Raw genomic sequence first — 13900 nt, 5'->3', positions numbered from 1 at the left:
GAGATCAAATAGAAGTTTCTATTTTAGAACTTGGCTAGCTTGTAGCCCAGGCTGGAGAAGTCTTTTAAGTCGGTCTCATGCAAGCCTGATGAAGCCGGTGTGCATGAAGTTCCAGTAGTTTATTTTTACAAGAAGGGCAAGGGCGTAATGGTGAGTTTACCTGCCCAAGGGGTCTGCTGCTCCAGGTCTTTGGTTTCACCCCAAACTTCCAGGCATTTCCTGGAGAGAAGCTACTCTGTGGGAGGCAACCTTTCAACCCTCCCCCACTCCTCTGTTCCCACATCCTTCAGAGATTTGGGCCCTGGCTTGGCTCATTCTTTTGTCCTTTGGTATTTCCTGTTGCTGGAGGTGGGAAATACCTGATCCAGCCTTGTTCTACCAGTGCCGCCCAGAGGAACCAGCCCTGGGGACTGATGCAGACAAGTCCACTCGGCGAGCAACTCGGAGAAGACAACTCTGTCAGAAGAGCCCTAGGAGTTCTGAAAAGCCTGGTGCTTTCTTCCTAAAACTGCACTAACGCAGGCTATGTGAAATGGCGATTAAATTTGCAAATAATCCTACAGGTCTCTTAGTTTATTTTTTTTTTAATTTTTATTTATTTATTTATTTATTTATTTATTTATTTATTTATTTTGTTCAATTAGCTGATATATAATACATCATCCGTTTTTGATGTAGTGTTCAACGATTCATTAGTTGTGTGTAACACCCAGTGCCCATCACCACACCTACAGGTCTTTTAAATGCCCAATCATTAGGACCTGTTGCATTCCTTTCTGGTAAAACATAAAATAGTGATATGAATGAGCAGAAATTGTAAATGCAGTTTCAATTCTGGGGATGTATCCGCCAGATACACTTTACCTGGGGGAAATCACTGTTGTACAGGAATATTCATTGTACCATTTAACAAATGTATCTAAATGCTAGGAACAATCTGAGTGCCCATCAACTGGGAATTACTTAAATAGATGAAGGTACACCCATATAATGCACCCCCAAGAGAGAAGGAGGGGGCTCTTGATGTGCTAATAAGGCACGATGTCCAAGGTATATTGCACAGTTAAAAAAGTAAGGCATAAAAGCAGGCTATATATATTATGCCAGCACTTGAATACAAAAGGCAAAAAAGGGATAGACATGTATTTTTTTATACTCATAAAACAATTCTAAAGGCGCACAAGAAACTGGTAACAAGATATTTATATCCTTTTGAATTTATTTTGGGCAACGTAAATGTATTTTATAAATAAAATAACAAAATAAATAAGCAAAAAGATAATTGGCTTTTTTTTTTTTTTTTTTAATCTGACTGAATTCAGGGTGCCTGTCTGACTCAGTCAGAAGAGCATGTGACTCTTGATCTCCCGGTCATGCGTTTGAACCCCATGTTGGGTGTAGAGATGAGTTAAATAAATAAAAACGAAACTTGCAAAAAAAAAAAATCTGAATTCCAATCTATGTATTTCTGCTAGATGCTTGGATCTTTCTAAAAAGTCACTTTGGGTCTGGGTTAGTTTCTCCTCAATCTTGCTTTAATTTGCTTTAACACTGAGTTTACTTAATTTGGGCCATGGAGAAGAAAGTCACTAGCTGTGCTCAGATTTCTAGTGAGTGGGTCACTTTCCGACCAAACAGTTCTCTTTTTTCCTGGAGACAAGGAAGTGAATCTGAAAAAACTTTGAACTCAATCATGATAGGATCACATTGGCTTCCACTCATTAGCCCTTGGAGTAATGAGTGCCCCAAAGCTGCAAAGTCGCCTCGTCAACCAGTAGGCAAAGGTAACAGGCTCTTTCATCATCCATCAGACGGCGTAAAGCATGGCAAGGGCAGCACGGACAAAGCCCTGGGAAGTCTATGGAGTCTCAGCTTTTTTATATGACTATTTCATGTGCCTTAAAACAAATCCAAGAGGAAATAAGAAAGAAAGAAAGAAAGAAAGAAAGAAAGAAAGAAAGAAAGAAAGAAAGAAAGAAAGAAAGAAAGAAAGAAAGAAATAAGAGTCTGTTGAAAGACTCACAATTTCCTTCTCGATTGTCACTCATCACTCACATTCAGCAAGAAGCTGGAAGGCACCAGGAAACACATGGATCCCTGGGGTCTTGCCTTACTCGCTTTAAAGATGAAATTTCCAGGGGTGCAAAGTGTCTAAAAGCAGGGGCCGTCTTTTCAGGATGAGAAGGGCAGTGGTTGTTCCTCTCTCATTAGGGACAAATGAGCTTCATCTTACAAGATTCTGAATAGAAAGTCTCTCGCTAACAGCCATTGTTTCCTCTCTGGGAAGCAGAAGCCAGTCTGCGGCCTGCAATCATTGTTGCAGAACTGGAGAAGTCTCTTTGGGTATAAGAAGAATGGAGGTGCCCTTTCTGGAGAGGGGGACTCAGTCTTGAAATTCAAAACTTAAGGGTGCTTTTAACTCGCTGCTCCTACATTTACCTTTGAATTTTCGATTTGATACGCAGAGTGAAGAAGGAGTGCCTTTCCCCCTCTTGTCTTAATTCATCCAGGGAATACCTTCCTTCATCTAGTTTTGGGGCTTTCATTCTTCTTTTTTTGGCTTCAAAACCACTCGGGGACCTCTCTTGACCAGGCACAGTGATGGAAATATTCTTGGGTTAGGGAGTAAGCGCTGGGCAACTTTGGTAGCGGTGAAGCTTGACCTAAAACTCTTCATTTTTATACTCGGTGAACACAATGGCTAAACTTCATGCCCTCAAGTGCTCTGTGTGTTTCCTCACCGCACAGCAATGATACAGCTCACCCAGCTGCCAGACCAAATAGCTGATGAGTGATAGCACCCCAGTGTTCCATAAATATCAAGCGCTCCAACACCTGGAATGCACAACTTGGAAAAGACAGTGCTTAAATTCCAGCGGCCTTTTCCAGAAACTGTAGGCTCTTCCCTGCCTTGCTGGCTCTATAGCAAAAACAGAGAACTCGCAGCTCTTCTCCTCTGATTTATGAGGGATGGGCTGCAGGGCAGAGACGGCTTCAGCATGCCTCACCCGCGGGCTCCAACACTGGTTATCCCACCCAGACTGCAGGAACATGGTGGTCCTCAAGAATTTAATGGGAGAGAAGGGGGCTGCTTGTGGATGGGAGAGCCTGGCTAGAACGGGCCGGGAGACCAACGGTATAGGCTAGAGGTCCCTGCAATTGTACAGCATGAAGGGGTGGAAAGAAAACACTGTCATGCTTTACTCCATACATTCTGCTTTAGAGGAAGGCAAATCAGACGTTAAGTGATAGAATTTTGTAGCTGGAAGCAGACGTTAGTCAAATACATGATTTGCTGACGAGGAAACCTGAGGCCCAGAGATTTGTCCTGATCATAAAGTGAGGGAGTTGATGGCAGACCTGGGTCTGTAACCAGGACCTTTAGACTCTCAGCGCTTCCTCAGCTGCATTCCAGACACGTGCAGCTACTGCTCAGGAACACGGACTGGGCCCAGGACTTGAACTGCAAGAGAGAGCACTGCGCAAACGCTTTGGAAACTGGACACCGCAACAGTGGAAGGTATCGCTACTGCAGGCAATTGTTCCCAACACACCTGCTTATTTGATAACCTACTTAAGAGAAACAAATTTGAAGTTGCCTGCTCAGCTTTCTCATTATCTGAACAAACAGGAAGAAAACAGCAAAATAAAATCCACAAATAATCTTCGAACTACCATCACGCCCTCTACCCAGTACCAACTTTCTTAGGAACCAGCAACACTCCTCCCAGGTTTCCAGAACCCCTCATCTAGCCTGTCTGGACTCTGATGAGGTGGCCGGTAACAGGGAGTAGACCCCAAAACGCTGGAGAAAAGGGAGAAACCAGGGAGGTGGTGAACTTGCAGATTGGTCCCAAGTGGTATGAACAAAAATGCATGACTGAGCAGGTTACAACATTTATTGAACACATCTCCTCAGCAACTCTCTTTGCCCGAGAGAGACATCTACCGTCAGGCAAGCCCTCCATTGAGCAGTCTACCGTGATAAGGGCTGCGCTGGGGGGATTACTTTCTGCTTCCGTTCAGGAGGCCAGGTGGGTGAGGGACAGATAATGACAGTATCTCTTACTCCCAGCCTTTCATCTCGGCCTCTCGAAGCTCTTTACAACCACTAAATCTCTCCCTACAAGTCTTCTTGGCTCTCTTCTCTCGCCAAGGAAACAGAAGCCACTTCTAGACCTCAACCAGGTGACCATCTACTCCCCTTCCTGGCCTGTCCTCGCCGCAGCCCTGGCTCTCAGTTCTCTGGCAGAAGCAGCATCAAATCAGCATGTATTTTCACTTGGTGCCCCAGCAAAGTCCCACGCAAAAGATGAGGGGTTTATGGTTCCTATGGATACTCTTAGCTGCCAAGCCCTTACGGAAACTATGAAAGGTTACGTGGTTGTACGTGGCGGAACTGGGGTATCAATCTTGGCAGAGGTGTGAATTATTCTATTTTACACATGAAGGAACAGAGGCGCAGTTCCAGAACGGGGACATAAACGTCAAAGTGTCGGACTCCAGACTCCATAGCTCTGATCCACTCCCCTGTACTGTCCTGACTACACCCCCACGATAGGAGGCAGCTCCCTGGTTCGAGAATGAAATTGAAGGCCAGGATCCAGGCCGGCCATGAGCACATGTCAGATACTTGTGTTATCGTTGTCCCCGACAATTTTTTTCTGTATTTCTGCTCCCTGGGGGAGAAGACAAAGCAGAAGAAAATCCCTAGTCCCTACACCCTACCTTTGTGTCCCTTCTCCAGAGCAGGGCATGGTGAGTCCACGGCTTCTGAGCTCCTGAGGCCTAGCCCCTTCCCTCCCAGCCCCTGCCCCCAGGAGCCTCTGTGAGGAGCTGGGGTCCAAGGCACCAGGCGAGGGCCTACCCCAGAAGCCAACTTTTCTTGTAACTTCCCGAAGCTCCCTCTCTCTTCTCGTTTCCAGGAAGTGTTGAAGAAACCATAAACCCCAGCCTGGAAATCTTTCACCATTCTTTGGATTCCTGTTGTGCAACTGTGTGGAGATGCCCGTCTCTTGGTAAGTGGAGAGGCCGCCCTCATAGGGGCCGCACGGGGGCCGCACTGCTAACTCAAGCCATCGGCTCCTCTGGTCCCGTTACCAATCACCTGAGCACGGCAGCCGCTGGCTAACCACATCACTAACCTTGTCTGACTGAACTGACTGACTCAGCTGGGTAGTGTGCACGTGTGCAAGGCACAGAACCCCACTACGGCGTTTCTGGGAGAGTCTCGCTTTGTGCACAGAGAAGGGCCCTAGAGTTAACAGCGCTCTGAGAAGAGTCTCTCTCACAGAGTAGCTTCTTCAGGAGGACAACCCGATTCACTGATCACTGTTCATTTAACATTCCAAGACAGAACCTGTCCTGGTTCTGCTTCGACATCAAAACACCCTCAAAATCTCCATGTCCAGTGAGCCTCTTGCACTGTATCTCTGCGGTGGCATTTGCATCTCAAAATCCACACGTCCAAGAAACTGAAGTCGCCCCTTCCATTCTTGCCCCAACCTTCTTCCTGTAGTCTACCCTTACTGGTCGCACCAGCATCCGCAGTCACCCAAGTCACCCAAAGGCCTGCAGGCCAGCTCTTCCGCTCATGCTCACATGCAACCAATTGTCGGGACACAGAAGTGCCTCGCGTACTGAGGTCTCAATTTCACCCCTCCTTTCCTGTCGTTGGGTCAGTGCACACCCTTAGCTAACTGATGTCATAAAACAAGAAGGGACAGGTCCCGAGGGCAGGCACCAGCACTCAGAAGAGTGGTTAAGAGTCTAAACGTTGGGCCAGCATGGTGGATCTGAATCCCAGTCAAATATGCTTCAGCTGTGGGAAAAGTATCTGAGCTGTTTCCTCATCTGTGAAATGAGAATAAGAACACCTCCCTCCCTGGCTTGTTCTGAGAATTAAATAAAGCTAATGTGTTGACAACACTTACAACAGTGCTTGGCACACAGTATAAATGTTTGCAGTGTATATAATATGTGTAATGGTAGATGAGGAGACCAAGGCGCAGAGCAGTTAAATGCCTCGTCCAGGGTCATACAGCTACTAAATCATACAGTTGGCATATACATCCACTCTGTCCTTCATCAAAAGCCACACTCTTTTTTTTCCCCACATGGTTTTTTGTTTTAAGATTTTACTCATTTATTTGAAATAGAGGGTGAGAGAGAGTGCATGAGTTGGGGGCAGAGGGAGAGGGAGAAGCAGGCTCCCTGCTGAGCAAGGAGCCCTACGCGGGGCTCCATCCCAGGACCTGGGGACCAGGACCCAAGCCAAAGGCAGACACTTAACTGACTGAGCCACCCAACCACCCCCCACATAGGTGTTAGTAAGAAAGTAGAAATTCGGGGCTCCTGGGGGGCTCAGTCGTTAAGCGTCTGCCTTTGGCTCAGGGCATGATCCCGGAGTCCTGGGATCAAGCCCTGCATCAGGCTCCTCTGCTGGGAGCCTGCTTCTTCCTCTCCCACTTCCCCTGCTTGTGTTCCCTCTCTCACAGGGTGTCTTTCTGTCAAATAAATAAATAAAATCTTAAAAAAAAAAAAAAAAGAAAGAAGAAACTCTAAGTATCAACACAAAAATCATGTATTATATAGAACAGTACTGATAATATGATCTCACTTAAAAACTGTTTAGAGATAATTTAAAAACTCTCTGGTACTACCTCTGAACCGTGTCTATTTGTCTGTCATCTCATTTTATCCATTTCTCCTATTAAACAACCTGGGGGAAGAGACTCCCCACTGCATAGCACAGGCCAGATACCCAAACATTCAGCATTTGTTAAATTGCTGAATCTTTAAACAAAACCACACATTTATTTAGCAGATAATAGAGAATAGTAGATAATATATGACTGTGGTAAAAAGCATTCAAACCATACAAAAACTTATTTAGAGGAAAGTAATATACCTTCTATCTCATTACCAGATACCCAGCTCCCATCCCAGAGGCAGCCACAATGACCACTTTCTTGTATATCCTTCAGAGATATCGTGGAATTGCATCTAATTATAGTGCAATTTACATTCATTGCTGGAGAGCATTAGCGAATGATGGGAAATGTTTTCTACACATTTAGTCAGTATGTTTTCTTTTCTGGAAAGTCACCAATTCTTCTCAAACCCATATAAAGGACAACCTAAACATAAAAGGTGTGTGTATAGACAAACAGTAGAGAAAGGTGCTAGTCGCGGGGTTCCTGAGTTCCCTCAAGTCAAATCACCCTCCTATCTATGCAATGCTATTTAGTTTCCTTCTCCTTGCAGCTGATCTTATGACCCATTTCTTCAAAAATTTTTAGCCGGAGATTTCATTTTTATTGTGCTATTTGTTCCCTGGACACGGACAGATGGGCATTCTAGGATTTGAACACGACAAAGGACTTTCCCTTTCTTTCAGCGAGGTGTCTGAGGTCACTCTCAACCCACTTACCACAGTTTGAACCGAGAAATGCTTCCTGGAGGGAGAAAGATAGTAACCACTCTCCTCAGTGTGGTTTTCATCAGACAGATGTCTGCAACAGCCCTGGGAGACACTTTATCTAATGCTTTAATAATGAACCCTCTTAAAGGGACTAACACTTGGCAATGCCTTCTCTTAGGTTGCAAATTTGTTCCCATTACACGGCCTTGTCAGAGCATGGCACATTCCGACTTTGACATCGCTTAGAAATGACATTAGACATTAGGCCTTCTTTTTATTAAAAGTGATTAAAACCTAAGAATTTGGTTCTTCTCACCTCCTCTTTGGGAAAAATAACTTTTCTTCTTCCTTGCTAGCGTCTTTCCAGTTTTTTTCCTACGATGCAGCGAACGGGTTAGAAAGTTAAGTCCAGACATCTTACTATTCTTTTAGGGCTGAAGTACACATGGTACCCAGTGACAAGCTAAATGGGGCCTTTGTTGCCTCCACTGGGCCCTCAGTGGAAGACACACCAAGAGATAACGGAAGGATTCTTCCTTCTTTCCTAAGTCTGTTTGCTACTGAGTTGTCTGTTTGCCTTTCCAAGTCTTTGGTGTAGACTCAGTGGTCTGACTGTCAATGAGCTCTTTTTATGTGTTTCTTTGTTAGTGCCTTCTTCTTGTTATTTCTACCTCTTCAGTTTCCATTCGTAAAGCCAACCATGAGGACATCCTGCCAAGTTATCTACCCCGGCGTAGCCAACTCATTGCAGTTCTCACAAATGTTAGGAAAGTCCTCACTGGGCTAGAAAATGATCCCAGAACTCATAGAGAAAATGGACTATTAAATCCTGGCATTATCTTCCTTCTATTAGAGATTTGTCTTTGTAATCACTTAGGAACTTGCTTCTCCATCAATCTGACTCCCATGTGCAGGTTTTATTACTTTCCCTTCCTCTATTCTTTAACTGAAATATTTCTGTTCTAGAAATCGAACTCTTCTTGTGTTTAGAACATCGTTTTGAATACGTGTTTCTGCATCTTTTCCAAACATACGCCAGTAACACTGAACTCTAATTAAGGGTGTAGGATTGCAGAATAAATGAGTATTTGTTAAATGAATGAGAGGGATGTGGCTGAATCATTTGTCGGAGAATTACAAGTTTTCTGCTGATTTAACTGGGTAAACCATATAGTAAAATGACAGTGCTATGTGAATGGACCCAGCATTGCTTGCTAACTGGCCTCTACCAAGACACACAGCAGCATTTCTCTTCCTGGCATCTCTCACGAGACACCAACCAGTCCACAGAGCAAGAAGGCAGGATGGCAAAGTGGGTAAGAGAACAGCCTCTTGGCCGGACAGCCCGAGTCTGACTTTTAGCTCTAGCACTTACTATCTGCATGACGTTGGGCAAGTTGCCTGATCTCTCCTTGCTCACTACTCTCATCTATAAAATAAAGATCATACTAGTCATACCTTCCCACTCACCCACAGGCTTGTTTGAGGATTAAGTAAGCTAATAAAGGCAAAACACCTGGAAAGTAGTTGGAGTAGCACTGCATGATGTTTGCTCTTATTACTCAGCAGCTACTGTTTGGCTTGCTGGCTGTCATTCAAGCATTTTACATCAACTTCCAAGACAGTGATACAGCACTGAACTACTTCTCCCAGGAATGTATTTCAACCCGGGAATCTGGGGCGCCTGGGTGGCTCAGTCGGTTAAGCATTCATTGCCTTTGGCTTAGGTCATGATCCCAGGGTCCTGGGATAGGGCCTTGAGTCTGGGCTCCCTGCTCAGTGGGGAGCCTGCTTCTCCCTCTGCTCCTTCCCCTGCTTGTGCCCTCTCAAATGAATAAATAAAATCTTAAAAAAAAACAAAACAAAACACCAAGCAAACCACAACAAACCTGGGAACCTACTAAAGAAAGCCACTGCTTCCCTGAGTCAATCAGGACCTTTTCTCTCTGAACATCTCTACAATTAGTTAAACGGTCATTCATCACCAACAATTACTATAAGGAACAAAAGATGTTGAAATGGAATACATCTAAAGTCTTGTGACAAACTATTCTCCTGTTGTACTCTTATTTGTCTACACTTTAAGAATCCTATTTTTTTGGATAAAGTTCTAGTTATATTTACATGCTACAAAATTTTCTTAGTTTTTATTGTCATTACCTCTTTATATTTGATGGAGATCCTGGCAAACTCAAAGGTAGAGATTAAAACTGTACACAATGCCCCCTCCCCCTTTTGGGCCACACCGTAGAAATTTACGTTAGACAGTTTTTACAACATGGCATTGGCTTGTATGTTTACCAGCCCAAGGACTTCTGTATTGGTTCGGCCAAAGATTCCAAGTAAGTAGCTTCTTCAGCTGTATTTTAAAGTAGGATCCACGCCACCCATAAGTAGTAAGTGATAATTTCAGGTATCAAACAAAACAATGTTTTATTAGTACAGATTGCTGTTAACACGCTACATTTGTAAGAGGCTGAAAAGGGATAGACAGCTATTTATGGCAAGAAATAAATGAAAAAGATCGGTGTCAACATTTTTCTCAATTCACTTTTTCCAGTCACTGGATGGGGGAGTGCGAACACCAAAAGACTCAGCCTCTACCTCCAGGCATGATACTCAGCTTCAAGTCAGCACCAGCTAGAAGATAATTACTATTAGGATCCTGTACCGCATTTTGGGTGTACTAATTGTATAAATTAGTTTTAAGTGAAAGTGACATCGTATAATGATTACATTTTGTCCAAATCTAGCCTGCCTACTTGTTTTTATTGTTATTTAAGTGCTCAGGCCTAATGATTAAATTATCACTCCTTCATCCTTACACGAGATGGGAAAACATTTGATTTGTTTCCTTTCTCCACACAATCAATTGATTTGCACCATGCCTAATGATGCTTCTTTCAGATTCCCATGTGTTTACCATATATTGCTCCAAACATGCCAACAGACTGTCATTTATGGGAGAAAAAAATCTTCCAATACAGATGAAAGCCTGGACTATTATTTTGAATACCTACAATCAGTCCATCTGATAATATGCTCAGGCAGCCAGATGCCCCAGAGAAACAAGATCCTTTTTTTTTTTTTCTTGGTTGTTATCAAATGACTTACCCACAATGACTGCAGTGACAGTGAGCAGCACAAAAGCATTCCGAAATAGGTAACTTTTAACATCCTCCTTTGTGATATTCTGCACTTTCCTCTTGGCCAAGAGTGTGCGCTTCCGAACTCCTCGCTGGAATCTCTCCATCCTGCCCCCCATCCTGGGCTCTTCTCCATTGCTTTTAGTCATATTTTACTTCTCTAGGAGTCTCTTCTTTGCACTTCAGTGTCTTGGAATCACCCCCGGAAAGCCAGACCTCTTTGGTGTTAGAGAACACAACTAGAACCAGGAGAGAAGGGACAAGAGTTACAGCCTGCAGGGCTGAGAATGCAGGGGTGAGAATCAGGGAGGCCCCACAGCAGGGCAAGCTGTTGGCACACCGCATGATCTGGGTAGGAATCAGGGGCTAGAGAGCCGCAGTGCCAGGTTTCAAGGCTGGGATGTGCATATTTTACTGGACCCCTTGTGGGAAATGTGCATAAATTCAGAAATACGAGCAATAAAATATGTATGTATATACAAGCAGAATTGTGTGTTCTATTTTAAAAAAAAAATTTTGCCCTTCCCATTCCAAGGAGGCTATAAAAGGGTTCATCAGAGCCCTGAGTGTGACTGAGCAGACCCCACCCCCTCATCTCCCCGGAACCTAGCCAAGTGCTTTTTGCACAACGTTCACCCTCAATAATGTCTAATTGAACTGAATGCACAGGAAGCGCTCAATAATTGCTTGATGGCTCATGTTGCGTACATGGTGAAGGCATAACCAGGTCAATAAAATGAATTAAGATATTGATATTTCACTTTCCGAGCTTTGTTATCTATAATAAAGTAACGATTTTCTTCACTAAAAAAAACATGATAATATCAGTTGGTAATTATGGGCATGAAGAGAACGCAATAAAAAGAATACATGCCCAGGACTTTGGAAATATATTTGACTATTTTACAGGGTCACTTTTTAGTTTTTTCCCTGAAATAAGCAAAGATCTCCGAGGCCAACTATACATTATCTGAAACGGTAATTCATTTCCATTTTTGTTAAAAGTAGAAAGTAGTATCTGCCTTTGTGGCAATCATATCGGAGTCTTCTCAGGAAACCATCAGCGACTTCTGGGCATTTCAAAATTTAGGATTTCTAGAACAGATGAGATGAATCCAATTTTCATTCCAAACATTACAGTGTGTGGTTTCCATTTCTTTAAAGTGCTCCTAGGTTATTCAAATAGATCTAAGTCCATCTCTCCTCTGTGGAAATCAGTTGTTTTGAAGAAATCAAAGGATTCCTCCTGCTTTATAAGATTTGTGATCCATAATCCTTCCCGTGATCAATCCCAGTGAAAATGAGTGGTGCCTGTGGACGTGTGTACATGGCAACGCAAGCAGCCAGCGTGTGCGGCTGTGGGGGAGGTAACTGGAAAGCAAAGACTCCTCCGAAGCTTTTGGCAAATCCAAGGGTGGAAAAAAAGACTCGTCTTAACAGTTTTGACTTTTAAATAAAATTGCAGGTTGGGGTCAGTGATAATACGACCTTACAGCTTGCTTAAGACTTCACAGCAGATTAGAAATTGAGGGAGAAGGGAAGGAGGGATGACACGAGAGACCAGATTTTTTTTTTTTTTCCTTTTCATTAATCTCTGGTTCCCTTTCCAGTCCCTTTTAAACAGACCAGCTGAGCCTTGATTCTTTTCTGGCTCTGGAACCACCATCTACCCGAATCCAGCCCGAATGACTCAACTCCAAATTAAGCGCGGACGCGGCATAAATAGACACCATGCGCTGGTTACATTAAATTACTAACGTGGACTTTATCTACCAAAATGGCTAGCTTTCTACTCTCGCTGCTCCTCCGCTAGCGAAACGAAATACACGGGTGGAGAAGTGCAACCAGGAGCGAAGCCCAGCAGGAATACAGAACGTCAGACTTACCTTTTCTGATTTTGTAACGGGTGGAAGGGACAGCAGGCAATGAAAGGTGAATTCCGCAGCAGGTACGGCACAGCCACAAACGCTGTGAGCAACGCATGCACGCGCTCTGAAACTGCAAGTTACTATCAGGGCAACTTAAGAAAAGGGGAGGAGTCTGCGCCCGGGAAAGGGGGAGTGGGGAAAAATGAAAACACCACAGGGAAGGAGGGGGCAAACCCGAGGTTTCTGGAATATTGATTAATCTTGGCTCACCAGAAGCATGCTTGCTGGCTTTGTTTTGCTCCTTAGACCACTTTCACGCTTTGCCAGTTCACTTTCATTAGGAATGCAAAACCGGGACCAGGAAGAATTGCAAAATAAAGCTCACACACACTCAGAAAGCTGGAAGTCTTGATCAGAACGTTTCAAAGAAGACCGTGCTAAGACTAAATTTAAATATCTCACTTCATTGCAGGTTTCCTCCCCTGAAGGAAACATGAGAGTGTGCTCTTTTGCCTGGTTGTGCAACTGTTATAAAGAGTCCCTCGTTTTGGAATTGGGGGAATAACTGACGTTTCTTGGGAAGACCCAGAACGCAGCAAGTATGGAGAAAGAGAAATGCTTACTACAATTCTGCAAACTTGCCCGAAGTTACTCAAAACGCAAGATGAGGCATGTCTCTATGTTAGCAGTTTAACTCTTCTTCTAACAAATCTAATTTAGCTCAAACTGCCTGCATTACAAAGACACACACCGAGACCAGTATCTTTGCTGAGCTATAAAGTAAAAAGCGTTTTAAGACCAAAAGTGTAAATGCACACCTGAAGGTTTGTGATTTCAAAAGATAAGTTGCTATATAGATAGATGCTTCAATTTTAAAGGATGCTGAATATCGCCCCGCCCCCCCCCCCCCCCAGCCCCGGCGCCATCGTTTTTTAGGAATTAGAAAATTCTCATTGCAGTTTTAGCCCTCTTTTCTTAGAAAGGAAAATAGATTGTGGAAATAGATTTTTAAAAAATGAAAAAAAAAACCAAACACATTTTTTTAAGCCTGACTCGGCTCCAAAACTTTGAACTTGTTTAGCATGAAGACCAAAGTTTGAAACAAAAACCCATACCAAAAATGACAGCCAGAGTTCTGTACTCCTGTTCGTTAAATCTCGTGTTCTCCATGCAAAATCTGCTTCGTTCGTGCGTCTGTCATCCAATAGGGAGGTGTGTTTTTTCCCTCGTTAGCAAACCCAGGGAGAGTCTAAAGATATGTCTCCTGCCAGCTTCCCTTCCGAACGGGTTGGAAAGCAAGGGCGAATCGTGTAAATGACTTAAAATTACAAACGAGCAGCATTTGTTTAACAAATCATAACAACTTTTCAATTTGGCGTAATTTTAAGAGTTTATTGAAAATCACGCTCTTGACAGTCTCAGCCCTCAGGGATCTTTCTCTTGCTGTGATCTCCTAGGTCACT

At 43.7% G+C, this 13900-nt stretch overlaps 1 protein-coding gene across 1 annotated transcript in view; it reads right to left on the bottom strand.

The window, feature by feature from the left end:
• Positions 1-12916, bottom strand: part of SLC1A3 (solute carrier family 1 member 3) — a 76829-nt gene extending 63913 nt beyond the window's left edge. The window contains exons 1-2 of the mRNA XM_026506826.4: positions 12456-12916; positions 10538-10808 (exon numbers count right to left, since the gene is read on the bottom strand). Coding sequence (XP_026362611.1) covers positions 10538-10718 — 181 coding nt within the window. The 5' untranslated portion in view covers positions 10719-10808; positions 12456-12916. The remainder of the gene's footprint in view (positions 1-10537; positions 10809-12455) is intronic.
• Between the last annotated feature and the right edge of the window lie 984 nt (positions 12917-13900).

The sequence above is a fragment of the Ursus arctos genome, unplaced genomic scaffold, assembly GCF_023065955.2.
Source record: "Ursus arctos isolate Adak ecotype North America unplaced genomic scaffold, UrsArc2.0 scaffold_15, whole genome shotgun sequence".
In the NCBI taxonomy this organism is placed as follows: domain Eukaryota; kingdom Metazoa; phylum Chordata; class Mammalia; order Carnivora; family Ursidae; genus Ursus; species Ursus arctos.
The sequence above is the reverse complement of the archived record's forward strand: the minus strand, read 5'-3'. Positions and strand labels throughout refer to the sequence as shown.